Source organism: Ammodytes marinus (assembly GCF_949987685.1).
Source record: "Ammodytes marinus genome assembly, chromosome: 8".
Taxonomy (NCBI): Eukaryota; Metazoa; Chordata; class Actinopteri; order Uranoscopiformes; family Ammodytidae; genus Ammodytes; species Ammodytes marinus.
This window is the reverse complement of record NC_137212.1, coordinates 7,158,169-7,182,650: the sequence shown is the minus strand read 5'-3', so window position 1 is coordinate 7,182,650 and position 24,482 is coordinate 7,158,169. Positions and strand designations below refer to the sequence as shown.

Below are 24,482 nucleotides of genomic sequence, written 5' to 3'. Positions count from 1 at the left end.
AACTCACAAGCCCAAGATTTTCTTATAATGATATCAGCCAGCTTTGAATTCATGATACCTTTTTTTTAACCCCTCTGATTACTATTCAGCTTACACATACAGTTGTATTATGCCTTCTGAAAATAATATAAATAATAGCATTGTGTTTTGCAAGATGAGAGCTCAAATTACTGCAAATAAAGAAAACGAATGCAAATAGACTAAACACCAGTAAAGTAAAGTAGCACTATGCAGTTTGTGCTTAGGGGGATTTGTTTTACATTTGCAGAGCTTGCAATCAGTTTACAAACATATTTTATCTACATGTAATTATGGGTATTGAATAATTATATCATCATAAATAAATAAATAAACGATTTGAAGGCACCAATCGTCAGACAAGAATATGTATGTTAACCAAACTGTGCTGCTGTAAACAACAACTGTGAAACAGTACCTTTCCATTGTGCTTTCTAACTTCAAACAGTGTCCCAGGGATCCAATTTTCCTGTTAGGAGTTTGTTTATTCAGCTATGAGAATATACCTAAGAAAATGTTCACTTCTGTGACAAACCAAAAGTTACATAGTGCACCTTTTAAGAAAACATCTCAAACCATTTTACAATACAAGCAGTGTTTAGAAGGAATGCTGTGAATACAGAAAACATATCCGAAATGTGTGACAGAATACACTTCACAGCAGAGCACAGAAGAATATCAAATCTGTTTCCAGGAGACTCACAAACAATGGACGCACAATATGGACTAAAAGTCAGGAAACATCCGCCTCAGCTGCTACAGTATTGACCATTTCCTCTTAATCTGTCTCTTGTGACTTCCCCCGCTGTATGGAAGCACAATAATAAATCACTGAGCCACCCGTTTAACTTCATAATTGACCCTTAAAGCATCCAACTATTATAGCAAACCAAACTGCATCACATCAAGAGAGGTGCATTAATCACTATTACAGTGCAATGTAAGGGTCAAATAATATTGCTGAGCTGAGGGCACGGTACGGGGACCTACATCTCATGTTTAACAGCAAATGCCCTCCATAGGCAGGGGAGAATATATCAAAATATTCTTTGGACTCTTCAAAATAATTTTTGGAATTAATATAGGACTGTAACTTGCTATGCTACACAGCTTTTTCAACTCACTCATATTGAGAATATTCCAGATTATGGCGCTAATGGAAAAACAACACAATCAACATACTTTCAGCATTTAAAAAAAAAATGAGTTCGATGAAATCTTAGCGTATACCCTCCTACTGCTATAGCCTTCACGATAAATGCAGTCATGTAGAAACACTCTCTAGCACATCCCATCTGGCCCATACCCGTTCCTCTAAATAGATTCAGTATGGAGATAAAGCTGCACATCTTGCCTCAGCGTTAATTAAATAGTCCTCTATCCATCCGTTCATCAGCTGTTTCCTCTCTCACCTCGTTTGCCCCTCGGCGCGCTCTACATGTACGCTGACATGTTGTCAAAATGTTTGTCATTCAAAAACTGTGTCATAACCCGTGTCAGTCACTTCTTACTGACATCTTACTATACGTCTTCAAGCAACCACAAAACACTGTACTCAGGCATGACACCAGAAATCAATCACCCTATCAAAGTATATTTACATAGTCCTCCAACCCCCCCCCCCTCCCTCTGATTTATCCCTTTTATATTCCCCGTTAAACAAAAGAGGATCCCATTCGCCATATGTTCGCACATAAACCTTTTATTTGTACCTATACAGAAGCTGTTTCATCCTCAGCCGTGCCCTCTCTGCATTACAGGCCTCAAACACAGAACTGAACATTATTCTTCTATCAAACGTATGCAGCGTGAGACAACGTCTAATGTTGCGTCTGCGGGCATCACTCTCTTTCTTTAAAAAGCAAAGCAGAGCATGTCAGTTAGACGCCTGTTCCCCTTGTGTTAGGCACAAAGGATTCTGCCACATTGACATACTGGGATGCTTCACACAGCTCTTATGTCTTCGAGCAAGAGCAAGTGTGTGTGTGTGTGTGTGTGTGTGTGTGTGTGTGTGTGTGTGTGTAAGAGAGAGAGTAACTTTGTGTGTGCGTGTATTTCTTTTTGTGGTAGTGGCAGTTTCATGTTAAGTTTTCTTCCAGAGATATGGAGAGAAAAGCAGGCTTCATCATCGCTCCGTTCTAAAAATAAGAACCCAATATGTTCTTGTTTCATTGTTATGCCGTTCCCATTTCTTTAAAGACAATAACTTGGTTATTTATAATATTTTTTACATGGGGGGCTGGCACACCCTTTTGTCTAAAAACTCAATATGTTGCAGTTGTCTGTATGGTCTCTTCTGTGACAAGCAGTCATATTGTGGAGTATGCCACCATACATTTTCTGTATTTTAAAGCCACCAGCCTGCCCTGCTTCTATAAAGACAATTTTGTTGACAGGCCTGGTCTGCTTTGTACTGAATTATCGAACAAGTCACCAAACTATACTATTGTTAAGACATCTTCTATAGGAGGAGTTGTGTACTAGTGTTTTTTTTGTGAAAGCTGTACATTTTTCAAATACAGAGTATCCATGTGTTTGTTGCACATTGTTTTTTTTGCAACAGTGACGGGCATGTCCTCTTTCATCAAGTGAAATCATGACACCACACATTTTCTAGGTCAGTGGTCTTAAGAGCAGATGTGAGAGAAGAGCTGAAATCAGATGGAGAGAGACAGATGTCAACAGGGACCACAACGTCTGTGTGTGTGTGTGTGTTTTGTTTTGTTTGTGTGTGTGTGTTAGTGCGTGTGTGTCCGTCTTTGTGTGTGTGTGTGTGTATTTTTGTGCGCATGTGTTTGGGCTTGTGTTTGAGTGTCTGTGTGTGTGTCTGTGTGTGCGCGTGTTTGCGTGTCTGTGTGTGTGTGTGTGCTTCTCATTCAGTGACACAGATAAGTGCTCATGTGTGACAGCTTGGTTGTTCTTTTTAAAAACCCAGCGGGCCCGCACCTTTCGCCGGCTTCCATTCACAACAACAACAGCAGCGACGTGTCAGCGATGAAAAACACAACCTGATACCTGGAGGCATTAGTTACACTTGTTGCAGACGACGTCTAATCCTAGAGATCGGTTGCAGTGAAAGCACACTTGCTTTGCGGGCACACTTGGCCTCAAAACGTCGCCAATGTGTTTTCCCTCTTGATGGATGGGTGAAAAAAGGCCTTTGAATCTGTGGCCTTGCGCTGCTCCTTTATAATCTGTGCACCTGTTGTTGTTGTTGTTGTTCATGCTCTGATTCTGGTGCTATTTGTCGTTCTTATGGAAATGTGGTCTTACATGTATTATTTTTATGCTGGAAAATATGTCTTAACTTGCTATAAAGACATCACTAACATATTATCTCTTTGATATGGGGAGGAGTGTGTTAGCCAAACAGCTGCCCGTTCACACACGTAGCAGACGCTGAGTTGAATTAGCATTCAGTTCAGAGTCAGAGAGATTTGTTTGAGGTCACCCGTTGAATGTAAGTGTAACATCCAAAGCTCTCATCTATGTAGCTCTGTCTGGTTTTCACCAAAGCATGAGGGAAAACATCTGGCTCTGTACCTGCTATATGCTCCACTGGCTAGACGCTAACATTTTTTTATGCTAATTGGTATGTGGCAGACAGTGTACTATAGTGGAATAATTCAATCTTTTTTCCTACTTTTTTGTGTTTAAAATTAAGATGGGAGTGAACAAAAACAGTGCAGTTTCTGTAATATGTGTCACAGTACTTCTTGCTTAGGTGAATTGATAATGAACGATTTATAAAGGTGCGTGTGAAACATTTAAAATTATCCACAGTTCTGATGATGATTGCATCCAACAAATATTTTGCAACCTTCTGGCACAGTGTCACTAATGTGTATGTAAATCTCCCCAAAAATATTGATTGCAGTGATTCATTCAGAGTAGACCAAACTCAGACATTTCGCTCATTAATGATAAATGAGCAGCAATATTAAACGAGTATTGATCCACTTACAGTATAGAACAATTCATCAACGATTACTATATGCATAAGACCAAGAGAAACCTAAATACTGGGTTAGTTTTCTTATGCTTTCCCAATATTAGGCTATATAAGAAACTCTGCTCCGCTCCATTCAGAGTGATCAGTGTGTCTACTATTGAGCAGGGTTAGAGGTTCTTGAATCACCTCTCTCTGGGTGAGTTTAAATGTGCATAAATAAGAGTGGGCCTGACAGTCACTGAAACCAAAAATACGGTGAGGGGTGTAGCGCCTGATTTAGCATCCCGAGACAGCTGAACACCAGGGGCCTCATTTATAAACGTTGCGTACGCCCAGAAGAGGGCGCACGCCAATTTCTAAGCAAATATTGGGATTTATAAAAACCAAACTTGACGGGAGATGTGCGGTCCTCCACGCAAACTCTGACCCATGCGTACGCACAGAAAGTGGAGAAAGGAGAAACGGCGACTCCGTCGGCACATGTATGAAGTGCGAGAATGTGTAAAATGTATCCAGATAGGCCTATTATAAGCCATGTAGGTCTATCATATATTGGGAGTTCCTTTGCAAAACGGATGAAGCCATTCTTACAACTAATGAACAAATGCCTCCACGGATTTTTCCATGGAGTGATACCAACAAAAACAAAACGAATTAGGATCTTAAATAGCCTACAAACGGAGACATATGAGTGCAAATAAAAACAAAATAGCAACGTTCGAATAAGCTCTGCAGTTATTAAAGAATAACCTATCTGCATGTTGTGGAATTAATTCTGATAATATTGAGGTGGAATACAGCCTATTACTTTTACACTGACGCTGTTCTCGACTGTTCTCGATGCCTCAGTCAGGCAGACAGGAGTGCACCTTTTCATACACTAATGATAAGCCTACTGTACATCACATAGGCTACTGTGATTTTTTTCACGGCTTTTAGTCCGTTTTATCTATGTGTTTTTCTTTGTGTTTAAGCACGTCGCAATTGTGTTTTGAAAGGGACTGTGAAGTTTATTATTAACCCTCCGCCGCCCGTCACTGCCCCGGGATGAATTCTCCGAATCTGTATCTCATGGGGGGTCTCAGTGCCCCCCGCTCGTGGCACAAACACTGTTGTGTGAGTGAGGATATGCACTTGTTTGCGTCCACTTTTACGTCGGATCACTTCTTTTTATTTCGGCCAGAGCGTTCACAGAGATCGCCACAGGCTGCACTCTATCGCCTTTACGCTCACACTGCCACCAAACTATATTTTCCCTGTTCGCCACTTCTCCAACGGGTACTTCGGGGTGACCGCAGTGATCCACACCGTGTGGAGTTTACTTTTCCATTTCCCTTTCAGTCGGCGATTGCCACTACCGCCTTCATGCACTCAGTAAATGATATTAATTCGGGCGTGTCGATGACTATGTATGGGTAAATATGGGCGGTACGTGAAGCCCGCAAAGGCTGCGCCACATTTAGAGTTGATTGTGATTTATAAAGGGAAACAGGCGTAGGACGTGAGTGCGCACTGTTTTATAAATCCGAATATTTTTGTTCGCACGTACATCCTACATTTCTTCCGTACGCCAGCTTCCACGTGAATCCCACGCAAAGCTTTATAAATGAGGCCCCAGAGCAAGAGCAACTCAGTGGAACTTTGTCATTAGGGATATCTTATTATATCGAGATTGTGCTCTTGACATACACTTTTCTCAAGAAAGCCTCATTGATGAAAAAGAAAAATGTCAAGGAAGCCACACAAGTAATTAATGGTGGAGTCAGTGATTCTGTAGAATGATTCTTGTCAAAATCAGTGAATCTCTCCCCTTGATCTGCTACCTGTCCGTACTGTGTGCGTTGAAAAGAATGTGTTGTTAATGCGCAGCCCAGGCTCTGTAAAGGGGCATGTTGTTAGCTACGGTGGGCCCCTTTATTATCACTTCACCTTTAGCTAGAGGAAGACATTTAACTGGGAAGAACTGTTGAATATAGAATACTTTTTAATAAGATGTATTATTTGAAAACGTCTTAATGGTACCAAAAGTTCAACAGAGTCCTTTTTTCATCATTAACACTAATATATTATCAGGCTGCAGCGTGGCCTTTCCTGGAACTGGTACACACAGTGACATGCCCAACTTCTCAAGTCCCTGCAGTGAGCCAAAGCAAATAAACAAAGATTAGCTGTTAATACAGCAGGACCAAGAGCCCCGTGTGGCTAATTTGTTTTGCGCAGCACACAGAGGGATGAGAAAGCAAGAGGAAAATGAATACCAGTATTAGTATGAAAATGGGAAGCAAAGGATCAGGCACTGATTAATGTGATACGGCACAATGAATGGTTCTTTCAGTTATTATTAGTCAGCAAAGGACTCAGAGATGGATTAGAGTGTGTTGTCCAACATTTAGTGGACTAGTCACAGAGCCCACTGGATCATGGGAAAGTCTAAGGCAATGATTAGTTTAACATAGCTTGTGTCTGCATTTTAGACTATTGTTTTTAACCAGATGTTCATAAATAATAGTTCAACTTAAAGTTGGGGTGGAGTATTTGGGGAGAAAATGGCAGTTGGGATAGAGATTCGAATCCAAATACCTCAACCGCTCCACTTGTTCTCTTTGGTCCCTCCCTGACACGCTCTACACCAAAGTCGTGCCAAAGTGAATGGACAGTCCCAACAGCCAATAAGAACAGAGAATCGGAGCCTCGCTCTGATTGGTCAAAGTGTACAGCTCATGTTAACTTTGACCAATCAGAAATCACATACCCCAGCTTTAAATCAAGGCAAGAGGTATAAAGGTGTATTTGGGTGTCTTGATATGCTGGATGTTCATAAAATATAAACTCTTTTTGTGGAGAATTTCATTGATTGACACATGTAGGTCAGTTGGCAACAGGGAACACTTTTCAGTCCGTGAAAACAGTTTTATGATGTCTTCTGGAGCTACAGTATGTATTTGGGTTTGCAGATTTTTTTTTCTATAAAATAAAGTCTGCAATATAAACTAGAAGACATTTGGAAGACATGTACATTTACCAGGCAGGCTGGAACTCACTGAAAAAGCTATGGTAAGAGCTATATCTCTTTTTGGAGATTCACCTATATGAGAGACAACAGATCAGAATATTTCAGCCAATTTCGATCCGTTTTGATGAAAATAAAATAGTTTTGAGAGCACTAGCTTTTCTCTATGAATAATGAGGTCGATAACTGAACATACTCATAAATGTAGTTACATTATCATTATACAGTAGGTGAGTGTAGGCGGGCTGGAAATTGATGAGATGTTCGATATGACCAAAGTTGTTAAACAGAAACATACATAAAAATGTACGGTATATTACAAAATGTAGTTTAATTAGAGTATTAACCCATACATCAATGCCCAGTAGATGTATTTCCCTAACTTTTAATTGGAGCTGCTACTGATCCATATCAGTAACTGATTCATTTAAGGGTAATAATACCATAACGTATATTTCAAATTTTCATTTAAAACAGTATCCATGTGTTTGTTGCACTCTGGGTAACTGAATACATTTAATTTTCTTCAAAACCATACCCTCTTTCATTTACGACCTGCATTTGTCTTGCTATAGAAGCAGAATTGTAATTTCTTCCACAACATCCACAGGGCCCTCATGTAAATCCACCGTTGTTGCGTTCTTATGTCTATTTTTTTTGCTGATATAATGTGTTTTTTGAACTGCTGAGCACTGCTCTTTTAAGACAACAGGGTGGGCCCATTAGCCAGTCCTTAGGATTGATGTTGAACGTGAAAATGATCGGCTGTAGCTGCAGCCAAAGCGGAGCTGAAAGGGGACCTGTGTGCAGATTAGAGCAGCTTTGAGTCACAGCCAGATATAACTGAATTAACTGTGGGCCCTATAACTCTCTAAGACTATTGCTATACTTTCTTTATCTTTTGTCCCCTATATTCCAATCCAATCCATGTTTTTGTTTAGTTGCTCATCCTACTGGTATTACATTCTTAATCGTTTCCTGTGGAGAGGTAAATGTTCGCCCAGGATGCAGGGAAGATATATTTTCTAATATTTTTCAGAGCTGTGTTGCCCTGCCTCATAATTGTCTACATAATTGATTTTGTGAGGTTGGATTTGAATAGAAGCAGCTCAGCTTGAGTCCTGCTGTGTGTGTGTGTGTGTGTGTGTGTGTGTGTGTGTGTGTGTGTGTGTGTGTGTGTGTGTGTGTGTGTGTGTGTGTGTGTGTGTGTGTGTGTGTGTGTGTGTGTGTGTGTGTGTGTGTGTGTGTGTGTGTGTGTGTGTGTGTGTGTGTGTGTGTGTGTGTGTGTGTGTGTGTGTGTGTGTGTGTGTGTGTGTGAGAGAGTGTACACAGGTGTCTGTATGTACAAGTGCACATCTGCGTGTGTGTGGTGTGGTCTACTTGTCCTTCCGTGACGCCGTGTCATTCCACTTCAACGCCTGATTGGTCAACCAGTGTCTCTGCGGGGCGGCGTGACGTCTTTCACTCCAGGAGGGCTTTTAGCGTGTGTGTGTGTGTGTGTTCACGCCTGCGTGTTATTTTGGTGTGCGCCATTCTATTTTCTGTCTATCTCTCAGAGGTATACACACTCATAAACAAACAATACAGACTACACACACACACACACACATACTGTACAATATAGACTATACCCATGCACACACGCAACTATATACACACACACATACATACAATCATTCAGTGCACATACACACAGACATTCAGAAGCATATAAATCAGGCAAATTGCAGTCCTTGGAACAGTGGACTAATCTGGTTAGAACACACTCGGCTAATTGGCAGAAGATGAACCGACCTCACTTGCCATTTGACCACCTGTACTTATACACACACACACACACACACACACACACACACACACACACACACACACACACACACACACACACACACACACACACACACACACACACACACACACACACACACACACACACACACACACACACACACACACACACACACACACACACACACACACACACACACACACACACACAAACACACAAGCACACACTCGCATAGGGAGGGAGAGAGAGAGAGGTAAAATTACTTCTAATTCAGCATCTGTGACGGAAACACTTTTATTTCTCCCTGGTTGGCCACAACGAGGATTTAACAGCCTCTTTGACTGCAATGGTATCGCACAGGGTTTTACCTGCTGTTTTTCTCTGCCATAAATTAGCTTTGGTTTTTGTTCAGTGGGGGTAGCATTGCATCGTTGCACCACTGCGGGGTGCATTGCTATCACAGCCTACAATATGTCAAAAGTAATTAGGCTGATAGGAGTGTATACCCTATTATGTGCAGAGAGGTGTATGCGCTAGTTCGCTGCTAATTACACTGATGAGTGGATGCACTCTAATAAGCCCAGGATACACCAGGTATTCACACAAGGCCTGTTTGCTGATAGTGTTTGGTTGCATACCCCTTAGGCAAAAAAGTATTGATAAAATGTACAGTGTACATTTGCCATTGAAAGAATGTGTGTCTACGAATAATTTAAAAATAATAAATTACTTGCTTGAGCCGTTTTTTAGTCCCCCCAAAAAAAAATAAACATTTGACAGCTTCTCAAATGTGAAGATGAGATGCTTTCCTTTTATATATAAATGAACAAAGACAAGTTATCTTTGGGTATTGATGAGTTGTAGTTTTTTCTACAATTTTCTAGACCAGACATAGGTACAGTATAACATAAGCCCATTCTTTATATCTGAAATCTCTGTTTTAATGTGGTGCTGTGTAAGGCCTTGCTTCTGGTGATAAAACTCGGCAGATTAATCTATTGTGAATAATTGTTGAAGTAGAAATATGATGGTGTATATGGTGGAGTATGACGTGCACATTGTTCTATTCTTTAAGCAGAGCCCTGAATCAAATCCTGTCTTCCGAGACTTTGCTGGAAGGTAAAGCTTGTAAGACTATCTATCCAACATCCCTTCTGTCAACATTGTACATTTCTCTCCGAATTACCATTTCTTTCTGTGTCCCCTTTTATTCACCCAAACTTCAAAGACTTCTGAACAGGTGAAACATATTCAAGGCAGAAATAACCTGGGTCTGCTCGCTGCGAATCGCTATTTGAATTTTGAATATCTCTGTTGACAACATGCCACTAAATGCACTGAAGCTCCACATTAGATAGTGACAGTTGTCAGTGTTTGAACAGGCTTTGGTCCAAGAGTTTGATACATCTACTACAATTTCACGTGACAACTGATCATTTAATTTTCCCCTAAACGACCTTCCGTCCCAAGAGAGAGAGCTGTAAAAAGTGTTTTATGCTGTATAATTAGGCGAGCTCGCTGACAAAAATATATAGAAATAGCACCCAAGGTAGGAGGAGAAGGGATAATGAGAGAGAGGGTGACAGAATAAAAGAGTGCGGGAGAGAGAGAGAGAGAGCGCATGTGAAGAATCAAGAGGGGGGGGGGGTGCTTGCCTGCGGCTGCCTCATGGTGCTATGTCGTCGAATCTTCTCACCTTGCTTCATCTTTACAAAGGGGCTCCATGTTGGGCTCTGTGTTGTCGGCATGCCAACTAACTTATCGGCCGGAGCGTCTCAGCGTGTCCGCAGTTGTCTTGCTGTTAATTTTTTGCATGCAGCAGTTTAGTTCAGCCACAGGTAGGCCAACACAGGAGGGCTGAGAAGACGCCTGGGAAAAAATGATAATGAATGCATGTGAGAATTACACAGACAGGAGCTCATGGTAGACCCACAATCCTGAGACAATGAGGGAAATTATATGTATCTCTAGGCTATATTTTCTTTTACAAGGAATGTTATTGCATTTATTGTATAAGAGGCACTTGTGTAGGCCATATGCACTGTATGGCCTAAGTGAATGGCTGTTTTTTTTGAACGAGTACCCTATGTGAGTATAAATTAATTACATTTATTAAGTAAACGTATATTTTTCAATTTTAGGGACAGACTTTTTATTTTCCTAATCGTATGTAAATGCTACTTTTTATTCAGTTGATTTAACTGTGTGCATGAATTGAATGAACTCAAACTCCATGTTTCATGCATAGGCCTATGTTACATTTCCATCTCATTGAATGTATGCACTAATACTACACTAGCAATAGCCTACGTAATGAAAAGTGTCTCCCACAACTCTTGGCATCATAATTGTTTTAATAGCAAGTGGGCTTCCTGCCACTATAACTGTAGAGCGTTAACATGCATGGACGTCAATGTAAGTGCTCAATTCCCCCTTGTGAAAGTTTGCGTTATTTCACCAGACAGAAAGACGCTGAAAATAGTTCTTATAGGCTGCACCCATGCCAATGTGTCACCATTAACGCAGCAGGATCTGTAATGCCATGTGACATGCTTTACAATGAGTCTTTTCACCTGGGCCTTTCCTTTGCTGTCAAGTAACTTTGATGTTGTTCAACTGTCATGAACGTTTTAAGCTTTCGTACACTTTTGCTGTTGTTTGATGGAGCGCAATTGGCTTGGTGGTGTATACGGTACGGCGTATCGCGTATCACCCAGTTGTGATTTAATCAGTGTGTCGGGTTTCGTAAATATAGCATGTCGGGCTGATAGTGAAAGATCAGACAGGGACATGAAGTCAGAGTGCTACCCGTCCCACACACATTCACATTAAAGAGCTGTCTTTTTAATTGCTATTGCCTCAACTGGCTGATTTCACCTGTATGTAATTCTTTTTTAATTTATGCTATACCAGTAGGCCTAGGCCTATTGGATAATAAGCAGACGGAGCTGTCTGTTTTAATTTAATAATTGCTCAGCAGTCCTGCTTATTGATTTGCAGCATTGTCCACAACAGCCTTTACATCCAGTAATGTGAATGTACCTTTCGTGTTATAAAGAGAAAAATAAAAATGGCTGATGGATGATGTCACTAATCCCATTGACGCGCTGTTGACATAGTGTTTGGGTTATTTACTGCCCTTTACCAGGGGCTGGATGGGAGGATAAGCAACACTTTGTCTGTGTGTGTACAGACTGTTATAAGTCATGTTGTGTAGCTTTACTCATGGGCTGTGGGTGATGGCAGGCAAGCTTACCATCACCAAGCTATACCATGTTTTGATAGCTGGATAACCTAGCACATTAATACATGCATGTGTGTTAATTTCTTTGCTCTGAATCTTCAGTTCTTGCAGCCATTATTGCAATCATAATCATATGTACAGTATATTAGCCTTCATAATTAGGGTTTAACACACACTAGGCTATTAATTGATATATTCTGGTAGATGATGCTAAATCCTCTATTCCAGACTCAAACAACAGACAACAACGGAAGAAAAAACTGCAATATACGTAGTCTGAAGTCACAGCAGTTTTATATCATAAGTTTCACACATTAATGACAAAGTAGCTTCATAGTTGTAGGTTACATGATATCCCTTGACAAAACAAAATGTATCCAACCTATTATTCCAAAGTTCTACTTAATGATATACTGTGGCATGTGCTGCAGTTGATTGACACTGACTAGGGCAGGAAATGACATAGCTTGTAACTGTATCATGTTGCTTGTCATTGTGTCATATTGTTTCTTATTGTCTACACTGCATTACCATCACTAGAGGCCCGATTTGTTTGCTGCTTCCTCATTCTCCTTTATTAGAGGGTGGGGGGGGGGGGGGGGGGAGGGCGAGAGGCAGAAAGCATGGTAAAAAAGGTGTTGGATTTTAAGAACGTGAATGACATGCATCACCATGCAGTAATAACCTTGGCGCATGAGCTGAGTATTAATTAAACTTATACCTGTACTCTGTGTACATATTTATGCAATGTTGAATGTCTTGTTTTGTTTCATCTTTTGATTGGACAGCAGGAAGAAAAGTTGTAACTATGGTAATAACAAATGGGATTCCTAAAAAAATTAAAATTATTATTCTAACCTAACTGTCTGTCTGTCTGTCTTTTCCTCTGACAGAGACAGTGATGGACACAAGGACGGCGACGGCTGAGCTGGGCTGGATATCGTTCCCTGCCAATGGGGTAAGAGCGATTTTTAAACGTGTACTGTACGTGTGTGTAGGTGTATGCGCGGGTGGTGTGACGTGTGTGTGTATGTGTGTGTGTGTATGTACCCTTGGGGAAAGCAGTCTGACTACACTTTACAGTGCCCCATTAACGAGTCTGTCAAAATCTTAATTACAGCAGGAAAGGTGACAGCAATTAACTGCTATGGATGCAGAACAGAAGTGATTCCAACAGATGTGTATTTCACAGGAGTCTGCAATAGTCAAATAAGGATAGAACGGAATAGAATTCATTTGAATAAGATAGAATAGTTTTTTTGGTCTGACCACTTTCTAGAACGTGTGCGTGTGCGTGTGTGTGTGTGTGTGTGTGTGTGAGAGAGAGTTGAGTGGCTCTAATTGTGATGAATGGTTGTCCCCGCTCAGAAGTGAATAAGGTAAAGGAGAAAAAAAGGCAATTGGAGATGTAGGGAAAAAAGAGAGAGAGAGAAAACTGGAGGGAGGGATGAAGAAGGTTTAATTTGTGTCAGGTCTGGGTAAACCCATTAATCATTTTAGCCTCTACTCTCCCCTCTTCCTTTGCCTTCTCCCCTCTCTCATCCGTACCCCCTACCCCTGCCCCTTCCGCACACACACACACACACACACACACACACACACACACACACACACACTGACACACAGTGGGAGGAGGTGAGCGGCTATGATGAGAACCTAAACACCATCAGGACGTACCAGGTGTGTAACGTGTTTGAGCCCAGTCAGAACAACTGGCTGCTGACCACGTACATCGACCGGCGGGCGGCTCAGCGTATCTATGTGGAGATCCGCTTCACCGTGAGGGACTGTGCCTCCGTACCCAATGTCCTCGGCTCCTGCAAAGAGACCTTCAACCTCTACTACCTGGAGACAGAGCGCACCGTGTCAGAGAGCATGAAAGGGGTGGAGTACTGGGCCAACGCACCTTTTCTAAAGGTAACGGAACCTAGAAACTACATGTTGTGTTCAAAACGGCCCTTCTAACGCCCTACTCAGACGTCAATTTGAGTATGTTGTGGTTGTGTATGCGAGTTTGTGTAGGCGAGAAATGCCCGGATGAGTACTTACTTCCAGGCAGATTTTGTATAGAATGTTCTTGCACTTGAACTGCCGCGATTGGTTCAACATACTTATTGTGTCATAAGAACCAGAAATAGTAAGAACCAGAGCATGGCCCATCTCATCTAAACCACATGTATCTAAAGTGTATCAAACTTAAATGGCAATATGTTGTAATTTGGATTGCTACATATGCCTTAGTCTTTTCAGATGCTTACTATCATTCAACTAACTTACAACCCAAATTACATGGAAGGATTTTGTGGATTCTGGTTTACGGGGTCTGGTTTAGAGTGAGTGGTTCTGGTAGAATTACCATATTGTAAATTAGAAAAGTGTTATGGCCATAGGTTGAGTTTTAATACAGAATTGTTTTGTCATTTGGCAAGTTAGATGGAAGTGCAGGACATGTGAGACTCATCATTTGCTACTTTTGAGAAAATGTATTCCAGAGGCTGTAAATCTGACATCTGTGCATATTCAGTATATTGGAGAACCCATCGGATTGACTGAAAAATGCTGATAACAATGAGTTGCTTTTCTTATCTCATGAATACTTGAAATTCGGGGAATACATTGTTCCTAAGGACAGTAACAATATGAAATCCAGACTTATCTGAAATGAATCACAATTTGATTTATTGTACATTATAAGTCATTGAAGTCAAGCTATAACATGCTCCAGCTTTGTGATTTGAACAATGCTTACTGATTGTATGCGTTTTTCTCCCGGCACTGTTTGGGGTTAATAGTTGACTTCTGTCCTAAAAATGTATCTCAGACTCTCATGTCTGCATTTCTTTCAATTAATCACACACTGTTTGTGTTGATGAGTCAAGAGTGTTGGAAATCCTGACACTGGCTTGAGATTCATTGGGGAAATAGCAAATTATGACACTATTCTTATAGCATAATACATTTGTATGGTATTTGTTCACAATTGCATTCATCAGATTTAAAAAATCAATCAGTGAATCTAAAATAAAACCAACGTTTATCATCCTATACACATCATGAATAGAAGTACCTAAAAGCCTAAAAGTTCATTTATACATTTTTCCCTGTGTGTGTGTGTGTGTGTTCAACTCATGTTAAGGTGGACACTATTGCAGCAGATGAGAGTTTCTCCCAGGTGGATTTTGGTGGTAGACTGATGAAGGTGAACACGGAGGTTCGTAGTTTCGGTCCTCTGTCCAAAGGCCGAGGGTTCCACTTGGCCTTCCAGGACCTGGGCGCCTGCATGTCCCTGCTGGCTGTCAGAGTCTTCTACAAGAAATGCCCCAGCGTGGTGCAGAACTTCGCTTTCTTTCCAGAGGTACGGACCAGCACTAACTGAAAACCGTGGTTATCTAACAATGCCAATGTCATTTAAAAAATGTGTTCGTTTTCTAGAAAATGATTTATAATGCTATTTTTGAGGGTAAGAAATGTGAATCATTTACTTATTTACTTTGTTCACTTTGTGATGCAATTCGTGAGTGTTACAAATCTGAACGATTGTTTTATTACTCGTATATTGGTTTCTTTATTTATTTTTATTTTGTGAGTGGTAGATTAAACTGATAAGAATATAGTATAGGCATACATGAGCTTTTGCTTCGGCCTAATCCTTTTCAGTAAATTTTTTTGCTGGTGAATGAGTATACAATGAGTATACATGTTTTATTGTAACTATATCAAATTACTAACTAACTAACTTTGATGCAGCATTTGTCTAATCTGTATCATGGTTGTGTCTCTGTGTGCAGACCCTGACTGGAGCAGAGTCCACCTCGTTGGTCATCGCTAGAGGAAGTTGCATCCCCAACGCAGAGGAGGTGGACGTGCCCATCAAGCTGTACTGTAATGGGGACGGAGAGTGGATGGTGCCCATCGGAAGCTGCAGCTGCAAGGCCGGTTATGAACCAGACAACGGCAACGTGTGTCGAGGTAAATATTTGCTTTGATGAGGCTGTGCTGGCTCAAACAGCGCTCCTAAACAATCAAAGAACAAATGAAAACAGCTGCAAAAACGGCACTGCATTAAAGCATAGTACAGATTTGTTTTCTGATGACCGTTTAGAGCAAACATTCCAAGTCAGTGTAACAACAAATACAATACAAAAAATATTGAGCAAAATTGCATCTAATGAGCAACTGTAGCTATTGCAGCAAGCACTATCTCACAAAACATACAGCAAAAATGTATCACCCAGCATGGAATCAAACAAATAGCTACAACCTTAGATGTTTTATATAAATATGCGACTGTTACAAATATGGTATGCAAAAATATCTTCTGAGCGAATCCTGTGCATATGATTATTCTTTGCTTTCTGGTCTATATGTTAGAAAAATAACTCTAATTTGTAATGATATTATGCCCCTCCCCCCCCATTAATATGCATTTACTCTTGTATAATCAATTTAAACAAGTTGTATATTCTTCACATTTGACTTTAATAAATGTTCTCACTCAACCTTCTTGGTGCTGTGGAAACGAGGAGGTGAAACAGCTATAAAACCTAACCTGATTCTCCCATAGATAGCAACATTCCTGAGGCCTGATAACGCAAAGGCCTTTTCGGGCCAAGCAAGACTGGGGAGCTTAACCCAGTCACTAAAGGTCAGCAGAGGACGTCGGGAGAGAGAAGGGGATGTTTCCAAACACACATGGCAACAATAAATTGCCACTTTGTTGGGAGATAATAAAACCCCTTGCTGTCGAGAAGGGGTTTCACTTTTTGACTTTTTCCTGTCCCTGAAGGCTGCATAACCTGTTCTGTGATATCACTTCATTAAACATCCTCTAAGAACTTGGAAACTTCTCTCCAGTCATCCTTTATTTTTGCCTTCCATATTTCCGAATAAACGAACACGTAATTTAACATCCTGTTATATACAACAATACCACAGCTATGCTGAGTCAATCCTGTGGAAAATGCAAATGTTTTATTGTAGCCCAGGAGAGCAAATTGTGTCATTATATTGCAGTCCTAGCTGAATAAACACACATGCATGTATATATTTTCTTTGCCAAAGGAAGCAGCCTACTATGGGTGAATATAGCACAGAAATAGCTACATAGATCTCTAGCTATTTTTCCTTTTTATATCTGGCCTCTTTCCCCATTTCCTCTCGAAGAAGTACCCACTCATCCTCCCTGGAGAGTCTCATCTATTTGTGTATGTGTGTGTGTATGTGAAAGAGAGAGAGAGAGCGAGACTGTGTGTGTGTGTGTGTGTGTGTGTGTGTGTGTGTGTGTGTGTGTGTGTGTGTGTGTGTGTGTGTGTGTGTGTGTGTGTGTGTGTGTGTGTGTGTGTGTGTGTGTGTGTGTGTGTGTGTGTGTGTGTGTGTGTGTGTGTGTGTGTGTGTGTGTGTGTGTGTGTGTGTGTGTGTGTGTGTGTGTGTGTGTGTGTGTGTGTGTGTGTGTGTGTGTGTGTGTGTGTAGGATGTATGTTCATTATATGCTAAATTGATAAGTGAGGCCACTTCATATCATGTTAATTAGTTTTATGTGTTCCAGCCAGATAAGTCGAGTCTACTGCAAATTAGTCCTGGATTGTCAGAGAGAGAGAGAGAGCGTTTTATAGAGATAGAGGCATATCTAAACGGGACAATAAAGAAAGGAAGAAATTTAGATTTTACAATGACATTTTGTTTACATTATTTAACATTTTACACATACACTTTGAAAAAGAGCTATTTTTGCATACCGTTTTTAAGATAAGTTTTGCAGTAAAAGCTTGTGTAGAAATGAACTCATCTGCAAGGAAAGGATAGCCTTATCGAAAGACAGACTTGCAAGTACAATAAGTAAAAGTTTGAAGGACGAACCAAGGACAAAAAAGTAAAAAAAAAAAAAAAAAAAAAAAAAAAAAAAGCTCAATGAGATACAGAGCAGAGGCGGCCTGATGAATAGTATTCTATCTGTCTCCAGTGAAATCTATTTAAAACACGGACTGAAATGTTAGCTTTGCCTTTGGTGTCATTGTCTCTCCTTGCACGAAAAAAATGACTTCATCTCCATATAATATTTGAGTGTGTAGATGGTAAGCCAGACACGATTCATGAGAGACACTGATTAGGTCTGACGCTAGTACAGAAATAGTACAGAAATGTTGATTTACTCCTAACAATCCTTCGCTCAGGATCTGCTCAGAACATATTGGGCCTGTTGTAATTGTTGCCAAAACTAGAAACTAGAGCTCAAATCTACTAGCATGTCGAAAATGAGTGACAATCGTTCAAGAATATCATATCGGATAAATAATTTCTGAAAATATGAATGAAAATCTTCTCTCCAGTACCATACAGTGTTGAATATGTACAGAGTGGGATCTTTATCCCTTAATGCCCATCAGTAAAATTTCCCCAATTTTCAAAGCTTCTTATCGGCACTGTGTCTTTTGTGGGCATGTTCGATATACAGTATTAACTGGGTTAAAACACTTACTTATGTTGTAGTTTGACGCAGGGTGCCAAAAGACTTACTATCCTCTACAGGGGGATGGGTCTAATTACTGGTGAGACTGTACCTGCACTATGCTTGTATTTTTAGATAGCGATACTTGTGGTGATGACCATAGTTCTTGGTATATCCTGTCTTTTATCGCACAGGTTTTTCTTCTTGTCTTAACATATACATCACCGGTTTGTTTAGTCTGAGACCTTTAGGTGACCTTAGCCGGGGCCTATCTTAACTCAAACAGGATTTCAAGTATCTCCCACTTCGAAAACAATAGCATGTGGTGTTTTTTAGCTCCGTCAGCAAACACTTTTCTGCCTATGTTTAGGAAATGGGCTGTCGGTTAAGATACATTATATATGAGCTTTTGTTTCCGTGTCCGGATAGGGGATATGACTATGTTGTCAAGCTATTTAAGTGATGGACAGTATAGCCTATAAGGAAGTTACATATGTTCTTATTGAGAACATTTCTATCCATATAAACACAGTCAGTATGTATTTAGCCCTATAAAGTGTGACTGGATGCAGAACAAAGACAGACTAAGTGGACATATCTGGACAGTTTCTGTGATGGTGTTGTCTATGTACATTTGCCTTGTGTTTTATTCAAAGCCTTTGTGCTTGTTCAGACGCCCTAGATGTCGAGAGCATGTCCAGTCTGTCTCCAATGAGCTTGAGCTGGCATCTTCTTGGTGCAGCATATTGTGTAGACCAGAGTCTGTCAAAATGGGCTTATCATCAAAGTTGTGTGTGTGTGTGTGTGTGTGTGTGTGTGTGTGTGTGTGTGTGTGTGTGTGTGTGTGTGTGAAAGCATATTCAAACAGACCCCTCACTTTAAATGCACTACACTTCAAACATAAGCACTATTGCTGAATACACACACACAAACTACCCCTGCTGTGGACCCCCGGCAACGCTCTAGAGTTGTTTTAAATCCTGAAGGCTTTTACCACACACAAACACCCGGTACCCACAGGCACGTACGCACACACACACACACACGCACACGCACATGCACAGGCACATAAATACATACATGCATACAGATTGAGACACATACAAATGCAGGTATTTAATAATGGATGAGTGAGCCTATATGCCAACCTTAGACTATAGTCCTCCACATGGTCGCTGTGTGACTCCACACAGCTGGCTAAAGGCACTGAGAATATAAAATAATAAAAATGTTTACTCTTTTTGCCCCCTGTTAACTCATTTTCAAGTTCATCCGCTCTGTCTTTTTATAGTATCTCAATTTTGAACACACCAATAAAAAAAGACACTTAGTAGAATAATAATAAAATCTTTATCATCTTACGTTAATGAATTGTTTCGTATCATACTGGAGGCAGAGGACAACACTTCATCAGATTTTTAACAACATCCTACTGTTGTTCAACAAGACAACATTTTGAGCCATTTCTCCTTTTAAAAAAATATCACATTGTATTTATAAATACAAAATACATTTACCGTATATGCAGAGTTTGTAGTTTGAAATCCATTGAAAGCTGGACACAGAAGGAGAGAGAGAGAGAGAGAGAGAGAGAAAGAGAGAATGATAACTCTACCCAGAGATAACTAAAGAGAGCAGGACTTGTTGCCATGGTGACACGCCCCATGTGTATGAGCAAGGTTGTTGAATAAATGACCTTGACAAGCCAGATGTCTGCCTATTCAAGAGAGAGGACACACACACACACACACACACACACACACACACACACACACACACACACACACACAAACACAAGCCATTGACACTCGTGAAGAGGCTAGATTCAAAGAGAGCTAGATGTCAGAATATAAAGACAACATACATAAAGGGCGAGTGACATTGACAGACACATAGGAAGGTGTCTGACGAACGGGGAGCGAGGGAAACGGTGGCAAACTGCAAAAGCATAACGGCTATTAAATACACATTACTTTACAACTTTGACATTACGTTACATTAGTGAACATACACTACAAGTAGTAGTATGTACACTTTAAGAGGATTTTAAATGGCACGGGACTGGCAGTTTTTGTATTCCTTGGTTGGTCGTTCTATTTGAGCGTCTGACAGCTGTGTTCTTCCGCCTTAAAATACGCTATGAGAGCAGTGAGAGTTATAAAGATCCATAAAGCCGAGAGGACCTGCAGCTTTGGGTGATAATTGTCAGACAGTAGTGATAAACCTGCACATTGTTTTCACATCGTCATTTGATACATTGTTATCAGGAAAATATCAAGTATATAGCCAAGTGTCGCTATGCTCCACCCTAAGTGCCTGTCACATGGTTGAATGGTCAAACCTTTCCACCTCACACTAGAGTAAGGGAGGCAGAGACAAGATTTGTAGCTCTCAAAACGAAAACTGACCTTTTTTTTTAATTGATTATCCAGGGTGTACGGAAGATAAGGAGTTAGAATTTCCTATCTCATGCTCTCTCAACTGCTTTTTTTATGTTTTCCCACAACTTTTTCCATCACTTTTAATGTGAACAACCAAATGTAACACTATGAATGTCTTCCATGAAAATATTGACAGAATTTTGCACCAATATTCTCAAGTTTACATTTCATTGTGGCCATTCTGATTAGCTTTAAATGCATTTTGCCCTCAGATATGGTCAAAAGACATATCTTAATAACTAGTTCATTTTGAGCATGCACCCACTTTTTATGGTGAGTCTCAAATCAGGTCTTAGTTTAGACATTATTAACTACACAGGGACTCATCCATTTTCAAGCTGCTCCAGTTCATCCCACTTTATCTTTCTGAATAACACCTGGAACGCCCTGCTAAAAGTTTGACTCATTATTCTCACTGACTGTGAGTAATCACTGGACAAAGACTGTCCTACAATGGACTGGAAAATGCACTGGAAAAAAGTGATGGTTACTAACTAAGCACCGCCATTGTACAACAGTCAGTTTTACACACATTTACTAATACTATACCAAACTTTATCTAAATAAGAATGAAAAGCAAATGAGAAAATTATACTGAAAATGACCTCATTTGAAATAACATTTTCTCTACACAGTGTTTGTATTTAATGTAATGTTATTTTTCAGGTGTTATATTACTGACTTTTTTTGTTTGCTACCAGAAGCGAGGAACAAGAAAGATGCTAGATGGCTGCACGTGGCTTTGATTCATTGTAGCTGGGAAAATGGAAATACAGCAAATCATACTGTAGCCTTGTGTAAACATTTGTTCTTGTTTTTGGCTCTAAAGGGCATTACCATTCATAGTGGTTCCCCCGTACATAGGGACAATAAGTTTTTATATATATATACTGTATACAATATATACATAGATCTCAACCATACACCCCAGCTCTAATTTAGCGGTTTGCATACTGTTTCACTGCCTGGCTTTAGCAATCAAACAAAGACGTTCTTGTGTAATTACTTTCTCTTCGGTGCACCACCATCTATAAGAAACCTCCTATAGCGCCTAAATGAAAACCACAATTACATTTATACATTCCTTTTCGAGACTGGAATAAAATAGGTCTTCTCAGAAAAACTGTGACCCTCACAGCATGCTCCACTCTTAGGCCTTAAAGAATGTGCTTTTCACTGACGCTTCATAACTTCTAAGGGTTGAAAACAGTTACTCCGCGCCATCATTTCAGGGCCAGCAATCTATAAAATTGTTCACATCTAACACAAGCTTGATCAAGTCTCTGCAGTATTTACTATACAAGGCACACTAGTAGTTTCTTCCAAGCTCTGCGGTTCACGTACGATGTAATATGCAGTAAAACACTGGCGCGACCTTCCGTTGTAAATCATGTTAGAAGAACAAAAAAAGCATCAGCAAAAGCAAGAAATGGCAATATAACATTTTGGGGGGAGAGTGAACACAATAGAACGGGAGAATAAAAAACAGCACTTTCATTGTGTTTCGCTCACTTTAAATCTCTCCTCCTCCAGTTCTTTCTCTGTTAACTCTTGTGTCTTTGACTTCTTTGTTTGTTGTTTTCTGTGTTGTTATTTTTTATTTTTCTCTTCTGCCTGACCCTTTTAGAGCTTTTACCAGTTTTGGATTAAGTGACACTCTCTGAGGCTCTTAACTCGCTGGCTCACTTTGTCTCATTTTACTGTCTTCACCCCTCTGCCCTCCACCATCAATCTGTGGCTCGCATTTACATTTTGGTGTGTCGGCAATCTCGGAGATGAAGTGAACGCTCATTACAGTTTGTGGGAGGCAAACAAAGTGCTGAGGATTAATCAAAACTTAGAAAAAAAAATAAAAAAATTCACACTTCCCCGTTTGGATTTTTTTTTTAAATATTTTTACTTAGTCATAATGCAGAAGTGTTTGTTCTCACTAAAAAGGCACTCATAAAAATCCCAGGTGGGAGTTAAAAACAGGCTTCGCAAAGCACTCTGATTTAACATGTGATACGTTTGACTCCAGACGTCAAGATGTTACACTTGAGTTGCGAATATTACCTTTTTTTTTCTCTGCTTTAAACTAGATCTAAGACCTTTTTGTTTAGTGCGTCTGTCACATGCTGTCTTTACTACTCCCTATCAGTCACACAGTCAGCCAATTACTTACAAGCTTTGAAAGGATAAATGTTTAACTGCTAACGTGAGCTACTATTAAAATGACTTGAACAAGGAACACCATAGCTATACAACTGACACATAGACCTAATTGACAAAAAACTCTTAAGATGATACATGAACTCTTCTTGTAACTTCTTGCAGTTGCGAAGCTGTCTTTAGGTTTTACTTGATTTTTTTTCTTCTAAACTAGAAACGGATTGTAGTGGCCCCAAACACTTTTTCTATCAGGCTGTTTATTGTTTGCTAAATGTGCTAACATTTTGGCTTGGACTTGCTTGGAAAATATATACTGTAACTCCTATCTCAAGAGACCCTCCTACTAAAAGGAAGGTTAAATAAATACAACTTAAAAATATTGCCAGCAAACACAAACGGTTAGGCAGGCCTATCTGTGTTTACAAAATATGTTGTGTTCCAATAGCTACATTTGCCAGACCAGCTGGAAAAAAAGGGGATGATGCATTCATGCGTGACATCTCTGATAAAAAAAAAAATGTTGCTGACAAGAGAGCTTAGCTGGTGTGTGTGTGTGTGTGTGTGTGTGTGTGTGTGTGTGTGTGTGTGTGTGTGTGTGTGTGTGTGTGTGTGTGTGTGTGTGTGTGTGTGTGTGTGTGTGTGTGTGTGTGTGTGTGTGTGTGTGTGTGTGTGTGTGTGTGTGTGTGTGTGTGTGTGTGTGTGTGTGTGTGTGTGTGTGTGTGTGTGTGTGTGTGTGTGTGTGTGTGTGTGTGTGTGTGTGTGTGTGTGTGTGTGTGTGTGTGTGTGTGTGTGTGTGTGCGCGCGGGAATTCCCCCTGGATGAACTGTGAATTAATGCACAACACAGACTTATAACACCGAAGGCTCAAGCATATGGAATTGCTTTACAAATGAATGCTGTTCCTCGTCAAATTGAAAGGTGCAAAGGGAGTACTTGCAACGTTGTCATTTAATAAACTGAAAGGGAGGGCCTTTATACAACCTGACAGACAGGCGTCACCCTAATTTCACAACAGAATCAACTCAGAACATATGCAAGTGCTACCGTACATCCAATACACATTGACTCCATCCTCCAATAATGGGCTTGTCTTACACTAAACGCACTGCAGTGAAAATAATAGAGTTCCATTCTATAGGTAGATAAAAGCCAGATAACAACCATGTGCTGTGTGCTCAGTACAAGCTGTCCCTGGACAAATACATTTTGTATAAAGGGTGGGGGGAGGCAGTGCTCTAAGAATTCATATTTGTTTTTCAGGAGATTATGGAAGATTGAAGTTAGTATTTATGGACCAAAACAATATGACCCAGATAAAGGAACACGCCACACCACATATAATTACTGCGATAGTGTGTTTGTGGACGTACACAGAATGTTATCCCCAGAAAATCCCCCTCCGTGCTTTCTCAACCTTACACCACCAATAATA

General features: G+C 40.3%; 1 protein-coding gene across 1 annotated transcript in view; it reads left to right on the top strand.

Moving 5' to 3' along the window:
* LOC307254578 (ephrin type-B receptor 1-like) overlaps positions 1-24,482 on the top strand; it is a gene marked incomplete at both ends in the record, with an annotated part of 78,275 nt that overhangs the window by 15,771 nt on the left and 38,022 nt on the right. Inside the window, 4 exons of the mRNA XM_080033011.1 lie at positions 12,907-12,971; positions 13,640-13,930; positions 15,150-15,368; positions 15,802-15,982. Of these exons, the coding sequence (XP_079889137.1) occupies positions 12,907-12,971; positions 13,640-13,930; positions 15,150-15,368; positions 15,802-15,982 (756 nt within the window). The remainder of the gene's footprint in view (positions 1-12,906; positions 12,972-13,639; positions 13,931-15,149; positions 15,369-15,801; positions 15,983-24,482) is intronic.